Here is a 24,091-nt window from a genome sequence, read left to right as displayed (position 1 = left end):
TCCGTTGAGTTTAGAGTTTACCACAACTCAAATCTACTAGTACATGAACAAAATAGAACACTAGTTCTTGATATTCAGGCTATGCAAAACCGCCAAGATGAAAATTGTGTCCGATTAGAGGCATTTTATGAGTTTGTATAATCAGTTCGTTACATGATTTATATATTTCTCCAATGTGCGTATAAATAACATCAAAGAATTGTTGTAATATACAAGACGTTGTTATATACAATCCAGCCCCTCCACCAGCTTAAATACCCTGTGACTAAATTAGATATCATACTTGTAAGATCCAAGAGACGCATTCTTGGAGCAGCTGAAACTTCTGAGTGACTGCCACATTCAAGAAAGTTTGCATTTTGCTGCGGAAATCAGAGGACTCTTCCTTGCACGCAAATGATCCAGCGCATGTGCAGTGTTCAGCTAAGTGTGCGGCTTTGATCTGATTGCATTTAAGGCAGACCAAGTCTTGAATGTGGTAAAGCCTCTCTCTCTGGCGTATAATCTGAAGCAGAGCATTTTCCATCATTTCACGGTCGTACGGTTGACCACACCGAGGCACCGCACAGTGCCACTCCTGACCCATTAGTGACCTGTCGCGGCACAAATCTAGATCTCTGCAGTCGTTGCAGTAACTGCCAACACAAATATGCATTTTAACGTGTTATAAGCAGAGTAACTAATTAAACGAAATACGAAAAAAGTCTTTGAATGGAAGAGAAATCCCAATAAGATCGATTAATGCAACCACAATCACCTGCAAACCACGTTTGGTAGAGTTAAGGACATGTGTAGATTGTGAAATTCAGCCTCTGGAGCAAATTCCCTAATGCGGACCAATTTCAATAAATTCCTTCTCATGACCTGTGCAAAAGGAAAAAAACAATCTTAAAACTAGTGAGCTAATGAAAACCTGTGTAGTTCATATGAGCAGATAGTCAACTGCCGAAGAGGAAAAAATAATGCAATAACAGTCTAGTAAGTTTATAAGTTGAGACCTAATGAGTTAATGAAAACTCAAAACAACGAAATGTTGTTGGGAATATATAAAAAGGCATCTTAGAAATTCCCAAAATTATGTTATATAAAAAGGCATCTTAGAATTTCTAAGGCGCTTGAATAACAGTCTAGTAAGTTAGATGTTGAGAATTTCATATTGGGATATAACTGTTAGGGGATAGAAATATCTTGAATAAAACTTTCTCTGTACGTATCTGTCCTGGAGCATCACTAATGTCTCTAAGGGGTTAAGATGTGTGATATATCAGTGGGTGTTCCAGTAGTAGCATCCATTTGAGCCAGAAGAGCCCGCTGGGGTGAGAAGGGACCTCTCGTTTGTGATTCTGTCCATAGTTTTATTCCAGAAGAAGGATAATAGGCAAGTTCAAACTATATTCTTCCGTTGTTAAAGATAACACTGATTCACACATTATTTTTTTTATTTGTATATATGATTTTATATTTGCAACAGTCACTAACTCAAAATCCAAAATGTAAATAAATTTGAATCGCAGGAGATGAATGGTCTTTACCAGAACTTCATGCTGAACTTTTTGGTCAAGTGCCAAAACTGCACAGACATACTTGATGAAATCCAGAGCACAATCCCCCTTATGGATGTTGTTCAAAGATTGCGAATTTCCAGCTGAAGTGTCCTGATCACTCTGAGACTTGTTTTTTCCTTTCATGTGAAGACTTGGATTACAGACAATTTTGAGGAGTTTATCTGTAAACTCAGAACCAATCTGTAGGACGAAGAAGTATACAAGCGAAGTTCAAATTTTGTAGAGAATGTTAGGAAAAAAGAAATTTAACATACTTCAAATGAGCTAAAGTTGCAAACCTTTTTCTTCAGAAATTCTGTCATCTGTGAATCAAGAATTTCAGCAGCAGAAGCTGTGATTGATGGAGTACAAAGGTCACCCGTTGAAAATGCTCGTTTCTCTGCTGCTTCTTGTGCAAACTTCCATGGAAAATACAAAAATTCTGAAACTATCAAGATGAAGTGATCCTGCATAAAAGAACAGCAATTAATTGCACAGAGCAAGAAATATATCACACATTTCAATCTGATCTAATCAGACTGGTTCAGCAAATATGCTGTATGATGGATAAAATCTGAAGGGCTGTAGAAATTTGTGGGTGGGGGGTGGTCATGGATGGCTGACATCCCAGTGAATTCCCCTAATGTATAGAAGTTACTATATCTGTTTTTTCACATTTTCTCTGGGAAGGCTGGTTGCGACTGTGTTTACAATGATGATGATGAGTGGTACCTGGCAATTTTAATATGATGGTGAAGCAGGTTTAGGACCTGAGAAGCAGAGGCTTGGTCATTGTCAATAGATGCGTAATTCTTATGGTAATAGTGGTTCAGTGAATGGTAGGGGTAGCTTAGTGTTTGCAGTCGTGTTTATGGTTCAACACCTTTTTGGTGATGTCAGTAGTTATGTTATGAGGTCAGAAAGCTGGGTACTGCGTCAGTAGTTATGTTATGAGGTCAGAAAGCAGGGATCTAATTTTTCTTTTCTGTTACACTTGATGAAATTTGATATGCAAATCAACCCTCTCGGGGAGTAAAAGAGATAACCGAAAGCAAATCTGTACAAGTTACATGTATGGATGACCCACCTGAGTTTCTTTAGTTAAGTTCTCCGCGATAGTCCAGCTGGAGATGATATCTACCTCAGGGTCATTGTCAATGCTTCCTATATTCTGCTGGGAATCTTCTTCTGTGGATCCATCTTTTAACCTAGCTTGGATTCCACCGTAGTTGTACTGTCGTTAAGACAATGAGAGGAAAAAAGTAAGTACAATATGTATCAGAAAGACAAAACAGCACAAATATTACTGTACAATGAAGTCTATGCAATTAAAATTATCAAATATAGTAGGATTATCAACCAACCAATAAGAAAGAAGAAAAAACATAAATGTCACAGAATAATAAAACATAGAGTAAGAACTAACTACCCAGTATTTCAGATCCTTCTTTCGCAGCAATATTAAACCACTAAGAACAGAAGTTTGAATGCACTTTTACTTTGATAAGTGAGATGTGCACGCACTATGCTACGGAAAGAGCTAGTTGTGAATTTTCAAGCAACAGTCTAGAAGTTTGTACTAGTGTGATGCAATTTAATAACAAATCTTTATTCTTTGAAATGTTTATCCAACTATATGTAAATCTGACACTGATGCCTCTTACGAAGCTTCTAAGGAGAGGAGCTGATATCCACATATTTCAGCACCAGCATCAAACAAACTACACTGAGAAGTCAACACTAACCTGTACCGAACAGCAATTGCACTATTAACCATTACCAGAGTTGAAATTTTTGGATGAACATTGTTATCCTAAATTAAGGGTAAAAATACTAGGGGTGCATAAAGCACACATACATGGGTTAACTTATTTATTGAATAGTTGTGCAGATGTCAATATTCATGATGATTTACTGCTCTATGATAGGATTTACACGTACAATAAGAACCATAGTCAGAGCATTGAACAGCAGATGCATACGGAATCATATAAAATACAGACGCGTTCGTTTTTTCGTTAGAAACAAGATGAAAAAGTTGGCAACAAGTATGACGCCATTCGTTGTCAGAGGAAGTGACCAGGCAACTGAAACTATATCAAGGACACTGCTAACCTGATCCATAAAGAGTAGGGAATGCCAAAACTGGAAAGGCTCAAGTTCAATCCACTCAAATAAGTCCCTGCAACAAATAAAGTCAGAGATATCATATCATGTAATAGAAACTAAACTATTCGACCTGTTAAAAGTCATTTAGGATGCATGCCGAGACAAACCTAGTTTGTAGAGTCTTAAGGACACTTTCACAATAAGCTTTCGCTGCAGATAGATCTGATTTTCCCGTATCAATAATCACTCTGCCAAAGCTTGCAAATACAACTGTCGCACCTAATTTACGAAGTTCAGCCATCAGCAAAGCAAACACCTTTTGCATAACCTGCCAATAAAGATATCATCTGTTCAATGAGTAAACTGCAGATTTTGATAGCCTCTCCAACAAATATAAGATCCTTCATCGAAAAGAATGCAGTTAGCTGATAACAAAGGAAATAGGAGAAATGGTGTCTATAGAATGTAATAGTGGTGTTCCAACCTGTAAGAACAATGATTGTGCTGACTCAACAACGACCCTCGTGTTTTTAGAAGAAGAAATTACCTTATGGAGCATACGGTGGAGAGCAGGGTCGTGAAATTTAGATTTTGGACTGCATAAGAAAGTAGCAGAAGGATTAAGAATAAAATATATGAATATAGTGAATAAAAGTTGATGTTAAGCAACCTGCAAAGCCATCGATACAGATGCTGCAATACAGCATCTGCAAACACATTTCCGGATGTAACAGCATCAGAAAGGCATCTTTGAATTAACTGTTTGAGAACACGAAATGCAGGTGCACAAGCAGTTGCCTCATCAAAACAATATTGTTTGTCAGAATTATATGAACCGGGATTCAATTCCTGGTCTAGACCAAATAAAGCACCTCCTTCCATTTCATTCACTTGGTTACTTTTCAGAAGAGCATTGACAGCTAGGTGATGAATCTAAAAATAAGAGAAAAACAAATTATACGAAACACACCCATAAGCAAAAAAGAAAGAAAAAAATTAGAAAATGAAGAAATGAAGGAAGAGTGGAAGAACCAGAGTAGACCTTAAGCTCAACCGTAACTTTCCTATATGCGCCAGGATAAGTGAGGACAGGTTGACTGACCTAATCGGAGAAACAGTTATTAAATTCAAGAGACCTAAAACTTAATATAAAGTATTCTTCCTATGATCCCACTTTGAATACAGAATCAATTGAAAGAGCCACACACCAGGAGAAGATAATACAATATAAAGTTCAAATCAGTCACCTCATCTATAAAACATGGTACTTCTTCATTACTCCCTCCCAGGTCTGGAATGCCATTATCAGATACCCAAAGAACCTGATATAATCAACATATTTCAAGATTCAAAATTCATTTAGCACGCAGAACAGTGCTTAAGATGTGAATTGCAAGCAAGAAAGCCATTGCTATACGTTTACTGATGGCTAAAAAAAAAAAAATCAAAGTTCAATATAGTGATCAAGAAAGCAGTAACCTGTTGCTGATCACGCAATGCTCTCGACAAGAAGATATCTGCTGTATGTATGAGCCAATCAACTTCAAAATTTCCCAATGGAACCTGTTCATAGAATATAATTATTTGTGAAGAAAATGAAACATATTATACTCAATAACCACTATATTATCAGCGGACAAATCATGAATGTAGCAGTTATTACATGGGCATATCGTGAAAGTGTAACTCTCTCATTCAACCATTGGGATGATGCAGCACATCGTTGTATCCCAATTTTTGCAGCAATCACTTGCCAACCAATTGCCTATACAAAGAGAGAAAGCATCATCGTGTTAGACAATCACACTCTAAATAAAACCCACAGTCCAAAAATTTCCAAGTCATAATCTTTGATCACCTGATATTGGCTATCCCGGGCATTGGAAGGAATACTGACACAAGGAAAATCTTCTAATGCCCTTATGCCAGACTTTAATAACTGGATATTAGGGCACTCTATAATAGCAATTACAGGTCCAGGATGCCGTTGTCTGCAATACAAAATGCACAAGGCAAATGGCAAAGTATGCATGCTGCAAAATTAGTAGAAGAATACAATGCATTGCAGATTTTTCCAACTCAGAACAATCTATGGTTTGTTAAAGAGAAAATGAGATGAAAAAACAAACGAACAAGTATAACTTGATTGCGGGTGCTCCGAGTAAGAGCTTAGTGGCATCCTAGATTTACAAGTTACCTCTGTTCAATTCATTGATGAAATCCTATAGTATTGGAGCGTCAAATATTAAGAGTTCAAGCTTCATTTTTTATTAACCATACAAATCAATTTGTTCCCTCATCAAGTATGGTTAATAGTTACATTTATCAGCTTCTTGTTTCCTCAAACCAAAAATGGGATTACATCAAAGAACTTGCTGTTAAGCTCTTAATTAGCAGACCCTAGCTTCTTTGTAGTTGTTATCAGTCAGACGATTGACATAATACTCAACCCAATATATCAGCTATGAAGAAGTGCAGCTCATTTCAATAGTACTGTAACATTTTGGGACCATGCAACATAATTGCACAGCTATTGGCGTTTCCACCTATATCTTGTTGAACTCTTCACATTAGACTGACAACATGGTCACGATAATCCATATTCATCACTTACAGATTAAATGTCACTTCCCATGCCATTTAATAATTAATATTCACTTAACATTGTATAAACAGCATAGTGTTCACCTAGATACATTTATAGATAATAAGTAGGTATATCTGGGAGAAGAACATGAGACGGTCAGATTATAAAACTACTGAACGAAATGGGACCTTTACTATTTACCGAACTAATGAACACAACAAAGACTCAAATGCTAATAAGTTAGATTATCAACCTTACAACACAAAATAGTAAGCAGTTTCCTAAATTGTTAAAAATTAGCTTTTAGAGGGAACAAATATTTCCTCACATTAGCAGATCCATGACACTTTCTCCTCAATTGTAGTTCTGAGGAAGTCATGTTCGGGTAAGAACAGAACCAATTATGAAAGAAGATTCTAAATAAAAACTGACACTTAATATTGTCAAATGAAATGACTAAGAAGTAAAACCTGTATTGGGTGATCATCTTCTGCAAGTTTCCCTGACCATCCTTCACATGCCCAAAGTAATCCACCTTACCAAAAAATAAAAATAAATGAATATAGTACTACCTTTAAAGAAAAAGTGATTTATTTCATTCAAAGAAAATTTACCTTGAACGAAATGGCTTCATTTAGCATGGGCGGTTGAAAGGATAATGCTTGGCAAGCTTCACGGAATTGTCTTTCTAGCATTTGAGGTGATAATTCCTTACTCTGGAAAGGACTCACAGCCACAACATATATTTGGTTTGAAGCAGGAAAATACGTTACATACATAGCTCGCCCATCAGAGATGCTGAAAAAAATCAGAACATCCATTATACAAAATAAAAGCTAGAACAACAATTCTTTTGCATCATAACTAACGAAAGCGTGACAAATTCTATGGACGCAAGTTGATCAAGAGAAACATTAGACTCTTTGAGTAAAGCAATGTAAGATACTCAGAGTCTGCTAATCCCATGTGATATGCATCACAGAGAAATTTAGAAAACAATGTACCGGAACTATAGTGCACTTGTATTCAGAAAAGGGCAAACAACTTGTTTTGCAATCATAATGATGTCTGATTACCTATGATATAAATAGAAGAATGGAATTGAATGTTCCAGATAAGGGCACTCAGTTGTTGTCTTCATATGCAACTCATTCAAACTCCAGCCATCTTGGAAATTTCGTTTTTTTGCTGACTTGTCCACTTTACAGACACAACCAATCTGAAGGATAGCATTGAACTCCAGCGGAATCTTTGTTTCATATATTCCCTGTCAAAGGTTCATGTAGTCAAGTTTGTATCATCACAATATGACTGAAAGTAGGTAGATATGGTACTTAACTGCAATTTCTTAGACATTAAATGAAATGTAATAAAAGCTTTATGATAAGAGTTCTTTCTCAAAAACTATTGGGCTTCACTACTCTTAAAAATCGAACGTATTTGTTAATATAGTAGACAATATATAATACATATTAATTTTCCTAGAACGATTTGATCACATTTTAGAAACCAAGGCATAATGCAGCATAAACAATTTCAGAGGATTCTCTCCTCTGTTTGCTACAAAATGCTAATAACATGAAAATAGATAATTCAACTTAAGTTCTAGTACTGAATGTGATGATGTGATCATCAAAGTTCAAATCACAACTAAATAAGTAGTGCCAGTGCAGGAAGGTAGTCTGAACTTATCAGGTAAGGTCAAAGTAGATAATGAAGCCTCAACACCTAAGTTGAAAGTTGACTTGTTTACATGTTTCAACCTAAATGACAATGCAGAAAAAGAGAAGTGCCACATTCAATTGACATTTCTGGAAAGTTACCACTGCAAAGTAGACCCTGGCCAGGGAGAAGGTTATTTTTACATAATTATATCTTTCCATATGAAGTGACAATATGATTCAGTTACATTTACATATTATATGGTACATATCATTAAATAGTCGGTCTCTGGAAGTTTTTCAAAGGGAAGAGCTAATTGTTTTTATTAGTATCTATGAGGTACACTAAGGCATCCAAATAAGTATGTAGATGATTTTAATAGCAATAAAAATCTGGGGTAGGAAAATAGATACCTCAACTTCTGGATCTGCAAGGTGAGCTGCTAATTTCTTGCTTTCCGCCCTAAATTGTTCTTCGTCAATTGTAACCTTTGAAGATGAAATGATGTTAAACTATTATATCAATCATTTAAATTTTTTGATCCCAGTGACTTGAATAGAACACTAAATTGTTGAATGGTGTACCTCTATTAGGTTGTAGCTTTGGTGCCCATGGGGAAGAGTTTTGTTCACGCGCCTTCCAGGGAATTCTTCTGTTACAGGGGCTTTAGAGTTGAGATAAAATGTCCTGGGGATTAGCATGGGAATCTTACGCATAGTTCCTTCTAAAACTACCCAAGCAAAAAATTGGCCATGTTCTGCACTTGGTACAAGCTGAATAATCTGACATAAAAAAGTTACATTCAGTTGTCATTGAGAAATAAATATAACTTTAAAGAATTGAACATGTAAAAGTAAAGAGAAAACAAATTTAATTATTAAATGCATTACCTGCCAGTGACAACGTGTAAGTGCCAAGTCATGCTTCTGAAAATAAGAATTGACCCCAACTCGGCCTTCAGCCTGTTTAAAATTTGGAATGGCGCTACTCCCCTCAGCACCATTAACATGGTTTAACATCCCAGAGTTGTCTAACCTGACAAGAGAACAAATCCAGGCTGATTTTGGTAACAATCAACAAACAACACATCAAGGTTGATAAAACAGCGAACTCATACTTATATACTGAAAATTTTCATTCATACAAGATTTAACTTAATGCTATCAAGTATATATGAATTGCGCCTCATCCCAACTTAATTTCATTTGCAGATAAGTATCCTCTGAGAAGTTAGTGCTGACTCTAGGAAAACATCAGCAGCTTTCAATAATGGAGACGATTACTTCTCTCACTCTACTACCCCGATCAAACACACTCATTCACTATGGAAAGCTAGACACCTGGTATACTTGAACAAGCTACACATACTAAAGAAGCTGCCCCCCCCCCCCCCCCCCCCCCTCTCTGTTGAGACAATTAGATTAAGCAATGAAAAAGAATACCTTTGACGTTTCCTTTTCTCGCTAGCCTCTTTCCATTTTCTCTTCCTTACCTCCAGCCATCCTTGATAATCTACACTTTTGTCGATACTCTCTTCAAAAACCTTTTGTAATGGATAAGCTAAGTTCTTATGTCCACTTCCATCCTCATCATTTTGCTCAGCACTTCCAACAAGATTACTTGTTCCAACTTGATGCTGTTCATTATTAATCTCATAGAGACGAACAATAGGTTTAGTCCTAACTATAGGAGTTGTTCCCATATTCCTAAAGTCTTCCATGTCTGTAACATCATGTCCATCTGTGCTGTGATCATTGGCATGAGGATCACTCACTCTAATATCATCATCTATTTGTCGCTTCTTGAATATATCAACCAATTTTCGCTGACGCAATTTGTCATCTTTTTCACGAACCTTCTTGTGGAGCCAATCAGGATGAACCACCCTAGGGACAGGATTTGCAACCTGAAAAATGTGCAGCTCCTCTTCAGAAACCAGAAAAAGGAAATAGCTTACTAACCGCAATAAACATCATCTCCACCTTTTGCATTGCTGCAGGAATCGTTATAATTTTTTGAATAGATGAACTAAGCCTTTGTTTGTAGTATGCCCAATCAATAATTGACCGGATGTCAACCTTTGATGAGACTTTGCACCACTTCTTTATATAGTGCCTCAAAATTTCTGTAAGCAATTTCGAGAACCAGCATGAGAGCCTAATTTATATACCAAAAGTGTTAAGGAAAAAAGGAAAGAAAATTATCAATATATTTACCAGCTTCAGTCTCAAAAATTGCAACAGGAACAGCGCGTTCACTTACTGGGGTTCCCTGCTCAATGCAGAATGTCAATAACCCTAAAGCCCAAAAGAATTATAATCTAGAAAGAGGAACAACTGATGGGACAAAAAAGTCGATTTACAAGTACAAGTACTGCGATAGAGCATACGTAACACAAGAAAAATATAACTGATTAACAGACACCAGATGCTTATGCAATAATTGGCAGTACCAATGGGTCATATCTAAGATTTTATTTCACGTGCACGTAACTAGAAACATGCAGTAATGAAAATGAAAACACCTTATTGAGTTAAAATGAAAAGGTCATATGATTGTGATATTCTTGATATTAATCTTTCGCAAGGTTGGTGCGTGGGGTGGGTGGAGGAGACACATGAACTCTAGATTCTAGAGCATGAGAGATGTTAAATAGCCCAGCTCAAAAGCCACTCTGTTTCAACTTGCACAAGCAGTGACTATAAGGATATACAAGTACTCAAACTGTCTCTACTAATGTCAGACAACAGCTCCTGATTGTCCCTGTTCCATATGAAAAACATAAAAAATGTTTAAGAAAGTGGAAGACCTTTAGTGATCTCTTTTGCCCTTTTTAATTATACCACGTTAGTTACATGGAGTTAAATCTTTCTTTTACCTTAATAAGTTCCAAAACTTATTCTAACGGTAAATAGATCTTGCAAACGAAAACCAAGATAAATCCCATCACCAGGAGAGCTGAATAAAAAGTCTGCAATTAGCCATAAACACTTTTTGCTCCTATCTGAATATTTCTTCTTTATAATATCATCCAGAAAGGCAATTCACTAAATCAAACGATGTTAAGTATAGGCCAGAAAATACATTAGAATCTTATTTAGTATTCACTTTTCAGACCAACTTCTGAAGGGCTCCTATTATTGACACTGCCATGGTAGAAAACATATTTATAACAAAAGAAAATAATAAATTATTGAAGGCCATCTCATATTTATCACTTCAGTTCGAAACTAGAAGTTGAAAAACTATAAGTGACCAAACTCAAAATGATTTCATACCTTTGGTTCACATGCAACTATATACTGACAGCGCAATCCTTTGTCTTTAACCATTGCATCCCCAAGGAAATCGGCTAGGCGTTTAGCTGTGGTCACCGCGCATGACTTTTGTTCACCATACTCTGCTAAAGACTTGCTCATTGTACTCGATTCTGATATATAATCAAGCAATTCACTATCTGCAATGTCTTCTCCCTGGTTCTGAAATTATAGAGCACGGAGATTAAATCTAGAACCTTGCAGTTATAACATATTCTAGCAAGAGAAGAGAAGAAAAAGTGTTTAGTACTGATTCTAGTCAATCAATTTTGGCAAGACAATCAAAAATATTGTACTCTCCAGAATAAAAGAACATGCTTCAGGACATTCTTCCAAATGGACTCATCACAGAATTTATTCTAACATTCATGATAAATGGATACTTTGAAGGGAAATATCATGAAGACCAGAGTAGAATAACCTAAGGAGTTTCAGTATACAAATACAGATAATAATGAGATTCAGAGTGTACTTATATAAAACGAACTATCGTCGGCAAAATAACTTTATCTGCAATTTGAATGTTAAAACAATGGATTATCAAACTTAGTAACTTACATCAAGAAGATCAAGCCAACTGTTTGCAACAGAAGCAACGGCTGAATAGCACTCTTCTAATGTTGACCCATGAAGAAACTTATCAAATAGCTCAGCCTGCATAAAAGCAATTCAGTGAAATGAAGCAAAATTGGTGAGCAGGAGGAAAATGTCCCTTTACAAGACACATATGGCAGGGGGCAAAAGGTTTTCCTTCAATCAAACACTATATCAAGTGACTACGATCCAACCTCAAGGTGTAGTCACTTGGATGGGAGGTTTTGAGGGATGGATTTCAAATCCATTGAGCTTCTTCGAATCGAGTCATTTGACAAGGAATTTCAGATCCTTAGTTCTCATTTTCAGTTTTTTTGTTGAGCAATTGTGATTGATATTAAATCCCTTCCGATTTAGAGTCATTTCAAATCTACCCATTTGGACTCATTTCAAATCCAATCATTTTAAATCAATCTAATGCACCCGGTATTTGAATGTGACAAGGGGGTAAATTCATCACAAATGTCTCAAGATGCATCATGTGGAACAAAAGAAAAATCTCTCACTTCACAAATATTATAGTGGGGCATGGCTAAAACATACCTGGAAAACTTTAATGAGCTTAAGTTCACCTCTACGCTTGATCTCAAAACCCTTCAGTTCAGCAAGGGTACCATCATCATTAAAAACTGCATAACGTTTCTTCAGTAAAATCCCTTCCTCCTTGGAAGCAGGCAGAATCATTGCCTATAACATAAGATTATACCAACACAATGAAATTAATATGACAAGACCGATAGATCAGATACAGTAATCTAGTAGAAGTAAAAATGATGGTGTATCTCATATTCTTTCAGCATCACCTTATACGGTCCATCCACCTCAAACTCAATTGAGCACTCACTGTGTGTTGTATAGGTCTTACTGACAGGATCTGCTAGTGTCTGCAAAAAACAGCAGTTGCTGATTAATTTCTTATTTGCACGAGTTTCTTTTTTTTAATTCTGATGCCCAAGGGTAAGGATAAACCAAAATAGTTTACAGGATAATGTGTGTAAATATGAAAATGGAACTTAAAGAATTATTGAGGAAACTCTTATTAACCTGGTACTGATCATTGGTATTGTTTCTAGCCACGTCAACGTTGAGCATGACACAAGGATATGATATTGTCAACTTCTTTGAGTCTCTGATATTTATTTTCCATGAAAGTTCATGAGCATCCGCCAAAACATCCATACAAGGAAAAAGTAAGTTGACAACCAAAGCACATCTTAGACGAGTAAAAACTGTAACATGTGCCTAAAAAACTTCAATTTATTCATATAAAACCATGTCATATCAATGGTAATAAAGGTGCAGAAATAACCATGTACTTCTGTAACTAAAAATTTACTTTGTCTTAAATGTGAAGTTTTCCGGGAATGACCCTGGTAGCGCACACCAGATACCATCAGTGTCCAACTCAAGAGGCCTCCCAATTCTTTCGACCAGCAAGCGAGCATTCTGAATAATTTTTGCTCCAGTATATGTAACAACTCCAGCCATTTCCATGGAGTACCATCTTGCACCCCTGGTAAAATTGACCAATATAAAGACCCCAAAAGATTCATAAGACATAAAGGAAAACAAGCGAATGAAATTCTGGAACATACTTGCGCATAACATATCCATAGAAAGAGTTGAGAATGCATTTATGGGCAAGCTGCAACGAATCATAGAGAACTACCATGTCCTGTAACAGTAGGTTCATTGGCATTAATTTCATGTCATGAACAACATAATTTTATTGTGCATAGGAGTGAGAGAGATCGCTACTTGTGCTTCCTGGATTTTTATAGAATTCCCGCTGGCCTTTGCTTCAAACAACTTTCCCTTCCAAACTTTATTGAGCCCTTTGTACTCGTACCTTCTATCTCGAAAACTTCAACAAAACAAAGAGCAAATGGTTTTGAATAACATAATTTGACACGTGGTAAATATATCAAAGCTCTTTTAGAGTAATTATGAGAAATTGGACTGTAAGGGTCACAGATAATGACGACAGAAAAAATTTTATGCCTACCTGCGGACAGTGTCAACATAAAATGGGTTTTCACGCATGCAGATCCCAGCTTCTCGCAGTTCGGTAATAGGTTTATCTAGTACTCTTTTGTATGCCTAAAAGTAATAAGCAAAGCCAAGTCTAAGGTCTCTCGCAAGGAATTGTTTTCAACATCAGATAAAGAGATGGAAACAAGGAATACCTTCTGGCAGTATTTCTTCAAACGATCTTTGAGTTTCAATTGCTGGTCTGCTTTAGGCAGATCAAGGAAAGAATTCCTTAATTGCCCATTCATACTACTAACAAGCTCAGATTCAATTTGCCTCTTTATATGATAGTAATCACTGGTATTAAAATGATGCCAACAAGTTTATCAGTATATATACACGCAGCAATCTTGTAGTAGATTATCCAAACAATAAAGGTATATGAAATCAAACCTTCTCTTTGCCATGTACGTCTCTCCACGCCAAACCCATTCAAGCTTCCGAAGGCAATTTTTGCCGGGACGATTAAAATCACATGCAGTGCATATTTCATCTGTAACTATTGAGGGCGGCTATATATTGGGAGCAAAAAACTCAAGTTAATTGCATGTTAATGTAAGATGCTGTCTTGATTGATAACTAATTGTTCATTGTGATGCCTTAGTAAAGTAGATATCAGTCTAACTTATCAATTGAAATTTTCATTCAATCAAACAAAACTCATATAACACAGGCTAAAAAATGAAATAAATTTCAGTACAGAGAAAAATCAGGACTTGGCAGCTTATGAAGGTTTTCATTTGCTAGCTATTAAAAACTCTAATCAACAATAGGTTTTTTGACTTCCAAATAAAAACATCCTAGATTTGAGTTTCATGACTACCTAGCTTTATGTGTTCTTTGTCAGGTACTTCAAAACATCAGTACTGTCTATTGTCTCCATTTATAGCTAATACAGTCATATTGCTATTATAGAATAGAGCATCATAAACCAAGCAGAGAATGGGTCATATTCAGATAATCAAATATTGGTTTCTTAGATATGTCTATACTTGCTTTCTCCTTTGTGTAAACAATTAAATTGCTCAAGGAAGTAAAGTTCCGTGGTAGGAGATGTGCTAGATGAGGTTGTCTCGTTTGATTACCTGAAGCCTGTTTGTCAAAATGATGTTTGGATACATTGCAGCAACATCAAGATGATATATAAGAGGGAAATCTTCACGTATTGGCTCATCTCGCAATTTCATCAGCTGCGCACATTGAAGCATAGAATCAAACATACATTTTCGGGTCATGTGGTGGTAGTTGAACAGGCCTAGGTAATTTTGATATAAACTCGCACAGAGTTGCAGATAGCATAGAGATTAAGTTGAACAGTTGGAGAAGTGCATAAACATAATCATTTCCCACTAATACCTTCACATAAAATATAATATATGAGCTTAGGTATGTCTAATATACACATACATAAAATTAATATGCAATGTTTTTATCAGCAGCACATGGACAAAGTTTGCCATGCATGTCCACCATATACAAGTGAGACTGTGATACATGACGGCTTCCAACTTTAAATGATAAAAATACAAAAAAGGAATTCTCTTCTACATCAATTAAAGCTAAAAACAAAGATGAAATTAAGGAAACTAGTTTAATATCTATGCTACATATGAAGAGTTAAAAAAGAAGGCTTCTCATAAAGAAGGTTACAGTACCTTTTCCTTGATAGCATCCTTTACTTCATCATAGTTTGAAACTGAATCTAGGTCCATCTTTCCCTCCACTCTAATAGCATATTGTAGGTCGCGGTCAAGGTTATCAAGTAATTGCTGTAACAGTAAAGAATTCTGACTTTTCAGCAAGATTAAACAAGTAAAGAAGGTCTAGTTGGGTTCTGGATTCAAAATGTGACCATAAATCATTAGAACTTCGGTAATTACCATGCAAGTGAGGGAGGCATTGCTGAAATAAGCATAAAAGATATTAAGATTGTGAAAGACAGTACCCAGCCTGACTATTTAGGAACTTCTAAATTCTAATAATCCAAATAGCAAAGAATTTAACCAAACATTCCAAATATGTGAGATAATGTGATTGTTGATCGATTGCCTCATTCAAGAAACGAATGAAAACGATCTCCAGAATTCCAATGCATGACTGCATGCAGATTGCCTCTTATAATAAGTATGAAGATAATTTGCATATATTTTGAAGCAGATTCACATAAAATCATTCTCGCATTTATTAAAAAGGGATTTTGAATCTTATTGAGGAGTTCAGTGGAATACCTCAAAAGCAACCGGGTCGAGTTTAAAACTTGTAGGAAGATCAGATCTGAAAACCCCAGTTTCTAGACACTCCACATGGCCACCAATATACGTCTCACTCTCAAGAAGTTTACTTTTGTAGAACTTCTCTGGATCAGATTGGTGTTTATTAGGGCAGATAACATTTGCTTTGTATGCCTGCAAGCACCATCAAAGTGAAAACTGAGCTGATGATTAACAGATGAGGAAGGATTAAAGATCCCAGGAGAGCTGAAACAGCTCATATATGTTTTCTCTGCTTTCTGCTATTTTTCTCTTTTACTTAGTTTTGGTTTGAAGATAGGATAAAAGATGGGAACAGCTAGAGACCCGAATACGCAACATTCAAATTTCAATGGAAAAAAGATCAAATTAGCAAAAGCACCAAAGAATGTGCACTCTTAAGAGTTAAGACATAGGGAAAAAGAAATACAAGCAGTTTCACCAGAAAAGCATAATTAAGGGTTCATTTATTCACCTCGACCATAAGAAGCATTTCACAGAGAGTTCCACTTCCTTTTCGTAAAACCTCATCCGGTGGCATTGGAATTATGGTGGCAAGGGAGAAGATGAAGGGGTGCACATAAGTCATATACAGGTAGTAAGTTGAAACAGCGTCAGAAACAGAATAAGATGCCATCATCTGCAAAGTCACAACCAATTTAGATGATAATTTGAAATAAGAGAATCATCATTAGTGGATTGCATCGTGATGAAATGCTTCAAAAGGAAGTAGTGAATATCAATTAGAGCTAATAAGTAAATAACTTTAATAAGAATTAAACAAAAACACTTCGTTGAGTTTGTTTTATTGATAGGTCAAGGCGATCCTAATGCAATAGATTGATCTTGTCGCCAGCTGGAAACCAAAGTGATTATTCCCAACTAAATGCATCCAGTTCAATATGGATGCTAAATCCACCAAAACTACGATCTGTGGTAACAATGTTAATGCGAGTTCCTCAGGACTTCAATAAGGGCGTGATACCACCACCTTGGTAAAATGAGTTATACTGCTAGTTTACGTGAATGAACTAGAGCTAGTTCAGGAGTTAATTGAGCAAGGAAACTCATAGTTGACAGTTCAGTTTTTTTAATTACTCCGGAGATCAACTAGATATACCTCACTTAACGCAAGCTAATAAACTTCAGAAGTAACATCCTCAGGCATCCAAAAGATCAGGATTGTAAGTCCTCAAGTCCTTGAATTATACTGTGGGTGCAAGAAGACATGCATAAACTACACATTTTCCCTGTTATAGAATCAACACAATTCCTCTCAGTATGACATTGTAGACCAAGACCAAGCTCAAATAGCTTGTCCAAATTATCTTTGTCAAGAAAATCATGGTTTCACATCAACCTTTTAAAAGATAAAATAAAATAAGAACAGAAGTGGGCTAAGCAGTTTGATTGTTGTTTGTCACTAGGAAAAGCATAGTCTCTTCTAAAGGCCAAAAGGATCAAACCTTCCATAGGGTCTTGCGTAAAGGACAGTTGCAGAACCGTAAAGGAGCCTCAGTTCTCAATGAAGTTCTTATTTACAAGAAGATCAATGTCTTTGAAATATGAAAGTGGCAGCTCTCACTGAATAGAATCTATATTGATCAGTAGTCAGCTATAAAGGTTCTAGGAAACACAAGTATTCCAGTATTTTGCCCTGACCCAAAGAAGCATAAGAATATTTACTAAAGTAAACCTGCTTCAAGCTGCATAAGAGCTTATATACTGACGTCATTTTTTCCCTATCTGCATGCATTTGTTTCTATGAAACTACAAGCATTGAAATACTTCACCTTAACCATCCAAATAGAAGATAAAACAAACTTCAAACTGTAACTATACAGTTGCATGTATGTTGAATTGTTTATTCCATCATCTTATGTTGATTTTATAATCAATTACCACAACAGAAAAACAAGTTCATACTAAAGTGGACTATAAACCTAGTAATTTTCTTCCTGTTCGAGTGCGTCTTGGCTACATGGAAAATAACTCTTCCCGGTTAAACTGATCTATTAACACCACTGAAACATTTTATCACTATTGATATTCTCAATAATAAAATGCACCAGTAGTGTCAAAATTTGTTGTCAACTAGACCGTACCTGGGGTTTTTCCATTGCAAAACGAACCATATCTTCGGGATTGACTTCCAATGGGTCAAAACCCAATTTAGCTTTTGTCACAGCCTGGAAAATTTTAATGGAGATATATATTATTGAACAGAAACATAGTAGGATGGAAACGATAAACCAGAGTAAGAATGTAACAAGGTGACAAAATAAATGTTTGACAGGTAAACATAAACGTAACCAATTGAAAATTCGAAAGTTATAGGATTTCAACATCCTAAACCATATTTCAAATAAATTGGAGGGCAAATTTTTTGATCAAGACCACGAATAAAATGTGAAGACATTTTTACATGTACCTAAAGAACATTACTGATTGTTCTACATCATAATAAAACCCAAAAAAACTACACCCATCAGTTCTAACTTGCACAAATACAATGTGGTAATCTATCATCTTGAAATCCAACGGCATTAAAATTCAATAGAATCAGATTGGTTGTTATATGTAAAGCAAGAAACAGGGAAAGGATTTTTCCGATGCCGTACTCCTGGAAAATAAGAAATCTCGAAACCTCTCTACATGCAGAGAAACATACAAATGATTTAATTTCATTTTAACTATATCCTCATGACTATACCAGTTTCAGAATCCTCATCTGTCTAGCTGTACTTTGGACATGAAATCAATTTTCCTAATAACAAATGTCATCATTGATGCCTGATTTCGAACACAAGTTATGACAAAGGACATATTGTGGAATAAATTTTAGTGGGTCTAGAAAAAACATAATTAATATTTTTGCACTGGAAAACAGGGGGAAAAGCATAACCACATGTAGGAAAACTTGTCCAAAGTTAATAACTTAAAAAGTTTCATATCCATCAGGGATGGGAGACCACAATATCATTGGGAAAACAAACAGAAAGAATTGCACCTTTAAGCCGTGGCTGCCTTGAGGGAGATAACTATCACGTTTAACCCATGCAAAACAGTCCAGGTGGCAAGCAAATTTGGCGCGATATTCACCTTGATTTTTGTCGCACTGAAACCCGAGCTCCTGCAGTTCAAAAATTACAAGGCAATTAAAACAATATACAATTTTTCATAATATAAGAGACAAAGAATTTGCAAATAACATGAAATAATACTATTGCACTACACCATCAAATTTCTCAAACGATCAACAATATAACCCTGTAAGTAGACTAATACCAGCAATTAACTATTGGTACGTAATTGATAAAACTGCAAAGGAACATCAATTTGAGGCTTTGGAAAGAACATACAACTACACGCATATACAGAAGCAACTTATTTCTAATTTATGCATCTAAGAACAATGTAAGAGAAAACAAATACGTATTAGACATGTGATAAAGAACAGAGCAAAGCTCCTAGGCTTCACAAAATTGGCATTTTATATAGGTGGTCAAATATGTTACTGATTTTTTTAGTAGAATGTAATGTGGCAAGGCATGGGCTAAGAATTCTAAGTACAGTTCTTTTTTCTTTTCTTTTCAAACCATCATGTCCCAAGGGGACCCTTGGTGGTTACTCTCAGTACAGTTTAAATGTCAATAGCTTAAGAAGCTTCATGTGGCTAGCATTGATAGTTACATACTTCACTCAGATTGTAACCATGATGGGCTGCTCTCTTCTCCAGGAACGGCCAGTCAAAAAAGTCACCATTGTACGTAACGTATATGCCAGGCTTTACGTCTTGCATATGGGAAAACCACAGTCTGACAAGTTCTTTCTGTGATAAACACCAGAATCATAAAATAAGAACAAAATGGATATTTTGATAAATACACAAACACACACACCTATGAGTATAAGAAATATTATTACCTCATCTTTCACATTTTTCACTTTGAAACACCCTTCAAATTCTGGTTTGGGAGTATATTCCAAATCCTCTACATCCTCGCCAACACACTGTAATGGTTTAATACACAACAAGTTCTCAACTATGGTACAGTCATAGAAATTGATCAGCTATCCAGCTACAATAATAGTATCAAATAACTTCTCTTTTCACATATTATAGCAATGTGATAGGACCAAGGTTGTCAAAATCGGGATTTTAAGTTGAATCGAAGAGGGGTTGTAAATTGGAAACGTAAAATTGGATCGTAAAATTGTAAGATTGATTTTACAATTATTATAAAATCAATAGCAAACCATTATATATATATGTGTATATATATATATATATATATATATATATATATATATATATATATATATATATATATATATATATATATATATATATATATATATATATTAGTACTTAGAAAACATCTCCTAACACAAATAAAACAAGTCATAACATGCAAAAAATCTGTTCTAACAAAAATAAAATATCCCAACACTAACAAAACATGTTTGAACATAAATTCAACATAGTCTAATAAAATATCATATTCCCAAATCGCAATAGAAATGTTAGTATAAGGCAAATTAGGGCTTATTTGGTAATGGGATTTTTAAATTTTCGTTAAAAAATCAGAGATTGAGGCCCAAACTTGAAATTTCAGCCCAAACTTTGACTAAAATTGAAAGCGATAAAATCGCAAAAGTATCGCGATTTTACCACCGATTTTAAGGGACTTGCGATTTCACTACGATTTGACTATTTGTAAGGGAGTAAAATCATAAGAATCTAAAGATTTAACAATTTAAATCCAGATTTTGGTTAACCTTGGATATGAATACTCTAAACAATAATTTATCATGACGCTCTTCAATTTAATAGATCAATTCTAAAGAATGAACAATAATCAAATTAAAAAAAATGCAGTTATGTATCCTTTCATTTATCATTTATTTAATCTCTGAAAGTAATGATCTCATTGCATAGAAACTAGAACTAAGTTTTTGTATATCAATAGATAGAAGAAACTCAATATGTGACTTTTACAGGAGTCCAAATATACCTATACTAAAATATCTCTGCAACTGCACTTTCCTTTTAGGGTCCTTTCCACACACCTTTTTTTCTAAATTACACAGACTTTTGAGATACCCAACTCTTTTTCTTTCTCCATGACCCACCTTCCTACCTCTAGAAACCCAAAAGGAAGAGCAAAAATGAAAAGTAAGAGAAATATTATTAAAGAGGTAAAGAGTATAGAAGAATGATAATTTTTTTGAAGACACCATTATCAACCAAATTACATGGTATTTTCAACCATTATTTTTTTGCATAGAATAGCAAATTCATGTTTTACCAATTGTTTCAGTAAAATATAATTCAATTAGGTTTCTCTTAGAATTGCACCTGCTTGCAGTGACAATATAGTTTCTCTTTACTGACAAATATCATAACCCCTCCCCAACTCTAACAAAATGTACATTTATGTTCCAGATGTCAAGAAAAATATCAAGTAGAAGCAATTCCTTAACCCAGGACAAAACATCCATGGAAAAGAATTGAAGCCAGAGATAATTATTGACAGATATTTAATGACTGTTAAGAAGATACATTCTTAGTATTTTCTGGTTACCTCTCGATTAATGATGAGGTACCCTTGGCCATCAACCATGTAAGAAATCATCATGACTGAATCATATTCAGCATCTGGAAATTTTAATGGAAGCTTTGTGGTCTCAATATCAAAAGCACAGACATGAACTTCTGCGCGTTGCAACAGATCTGTTCTTTTTTCCACTGTAGTCCCAGCACTGGATACACTTACATCGTACCACTGCCCACATCTTATATCTGAAGTATGTGAACTCGAGAATGAGACAGATGGAATGCTTTGTACTTCAGGAACTCACAGGGAGAACAAGAAATAAAAAATCAAGAAATACAATGAAATGAATTACCCTTGTCAATAGCAAAGCGAACATGATAAGGTACATCAAATTCGCGAAGATCATTAATACAGTCAACGAAATCTTGAAGTCGCTGTTTGCTGCACAATCAAAAGATCTTCAAATTCAGAAAATTCATTCTAGCAACTTTAGGCATAAGATCAATGTTACACAAATATATATATATATATATATACATATATATATATATATATATATATATATATATATATATATATATATATATATATATATATATATATATATATATATATATATATATATATATATGTATATATATATATATATATATATGTATATATATATATATATATATATATATATATATATATATATATATATATATATAAACATTAATATATGTTCATTAAAAATAAAAATGTGATGCAAGTTTTGAAAATGGGTAAATAATTGAGGAATAGAAGTGCCTGAAAAAGATAAGCGTAACCTTTTCCCCGTCAATATGGACTCATATGCATCTTCCGCTTCCAGCTTCGCCTGGTTTCTTTCAACAACATGAATGAGTTCATTCTTCACTTGCATCAATTGTTGAACCGTATCAAAAGATATCTTTAGATAAGATTTGTTCAACCCAGAAAGGTGATTTTTCTGTCACAAATGGATAAATACATCAGGACATGATGGTTTCAGGATATTTTCTGGTAAATACTTAGTGCTAACAAGCCAGATGATAGAAGCATATTGACAAAAAATCAGTTCAACAAGTTTTTTATGATCAGTAAACCCCAGCTTAATTTTCTATCATGACCAAAAACTCATCTGTCCCATTTCAGACAACTTGTTCTCGTTCACATAGTTCACTGAACCATAATTCAATTATAACACATGAAGCAAAAAAAAGGTGCAGCTAGTAAATAGCATCTGGTATGCATTTCCTTATGAAAAATTGGCAGAAATTTCTATGCATAATTTATAGCTCCATGGAGTAAGTTACCAAAGAAAAACTAACATCGAACAGAAACATATCAAAGGTTAGATTTCATTTACCAGATCAAGATCTTCTTTCTCCACAATTTCAATGTCTGCAACTTGGCCTTCATAACGCCTTCTCAAGTACGCCTCAACATCCATTTGCATTTTATCCTATAATCACATTAAACAAAACCTAATCAAATATTCAGAGAGAAAGAGGGAGCTCTTAATCAATCGTTCAATCCTATTTGTCGCATTCGAGCCCGTATTACTTACCTTGGTGGCAACGTAAAAATACGGCCGGAACTTATACTTTGCCTTAAACATTGAGCCATCCTTCAATGAAAGCATTCATCAGAAAATTAATAAACAAACAAATTTCTTCGAAATGAAACTACTTCACTGGTTCCTATAATAAACAGTTAAATTTTTACCTGGCATACAAAATACAGATCGACGCAACTGTACACTTTATGAGTCTCCTGATCCTCCCACGACGACTGTTTTGAGAAAACCAAGTCGAGTTTCAAAAGACGAAAAGAAAAAAAGAACAGCGGTAATCAAGTAAATTAAAGATAAATTCAGGAACGAATTGGGGAAATTGGGAAGGGGGAAGAGAAAACTCGCCGCGGATAAAGTGAGTAACCAGCCGAGTCGTTTATCCCCTTCGGTGAAGAGATTGAAGCCGAGTTTGGACTCGAGTTGCTCCTCCGCGCTTAGAATCAGCTTCTGCTTCTTCGAAATCCGAGTGTCCCTCCGATCTCTTCTCCAATTATCGCCGCCATTCATGTTTTTCTACCCTGGATTGTGATAATTTCAGTGGGAAAAATGCATTTATGAACTAGAAGGTAGAGATAGATCTGTAGAGAGAGAAAGTAAAGCGAGGGAGCGGGTTGGGGGAGGGAGGAGAGAGAGGCTAATGAGGGTTTAGAGGTATGTTTCCCGCGCTTCCATACCAGGGGTCTGAATTACCAAATTGCCACTCAAGTTTCTTTCTTTTTTTCTTTTTCGTTTTTTCTTTTTTTCTTTTTTTTTTTTTTTTTTTTTTGTCATGACCAAACCCTATTTGTCTTTGATACTATTGGGCTGGTATTTGTATGTATGGCCCAAAATATATCTATTCTTACAATTGTGTCACAATTA

The 24,091-nt window shown here is 35.2% G+C and overlaps 1 protein-coding gene across 1 annotated transcript; it reads right to left on the bottom strand.

Annotated features, from left to right (window-relative positions):
* Window positions 1-50: 50 nt before the first annotated feature.
* Window positions 51-23,913, bottom strand: LOC105958699 (DNA polymerase epsilon catalytic subunit A). Its single transcript, XM_088814383.1, has 49 exons — window positions 23,576-23,913; window positions 23,383-23,448; window positions 23,225-23,284; window positions 23,024-23,119; window positions 22,464-22,624; window positions 22,007-22,095; window positions 21,682-21,899; window positions 20,021-20,107; window positions 19,791-19,925; window positions 19,104-19,226; window positions 18,199-18,282; window positions 16,569-16,733; window positions 16,073-16,249; window positions 15,500-15,613; window positions 14,930-15,034; window positions 14,238-14,356; window positions 14,000-14,141; window positions 13,819-13,913; window positions 13,572-13,677; window positions 13,409-13,488; window positions 13,150-13,326; window positions 12,858-12,942; window positions 12,617-12,697; window positions 12,357-12,500; window positions 11,778-11,873; window positions 11,181-11,381; window positions 10,119-10,173; window positions 9,885-10,027; window positions 9,345-9,808; window positions 8,793-8,937; window positions 8,487-8,684; window positions 8,316-8,390; window positions 7,317-7,507; window positions 6,855-7,038; window positions 6,711-6,775; window positions 5,512-5,644; window positions 5,317-5,418; window positions 5,133-5,216; window positions 4,901-4,975; window positions 4,696-4,755; window positions 4,324-4,586; window positions 4,201-4,249; window positions 3,821-3,981; window positions 3,660-3,726; window positions 2,632-2,778; window positions 1,844-2,011; window positions 1,533-1,745; window positions 758-864; window positions 51-635 (listed from the first exon to the last, which is right to left on the bottom strand). Exons 1-49 carry the CDS (start codon window positions 23,735-23,737, stop codon window positions 278-280), a joined length of 6,675 nt encoding a protein of 2,224 aa, XP_088670509.1. The 5' UTR covers window positions 23,738-23,913; the 3' UTR covers window positions 51-277.
* Window positions 23,914-24,091: the final 178 nt, after the last annotated feature.

This window comes from Erythranthe guttata, chromosome 14, assembly GCF_056151865.1.
Source record: "Erythranthe guttata isolate IM_541 chromosome 14, IM_541, whole genome shotgun sequence".
NCBI lineage: Eukaryota > Viridiplantae > Streptophyta > Magnoliopsida > Lamiales > Phrymaceae > Erythranthe > Erythranthe guttata.
Note: the sequence above shows the minus strand (reverse complement) of the source record. Positions and strands in the feature narration are given on the sequence as shown.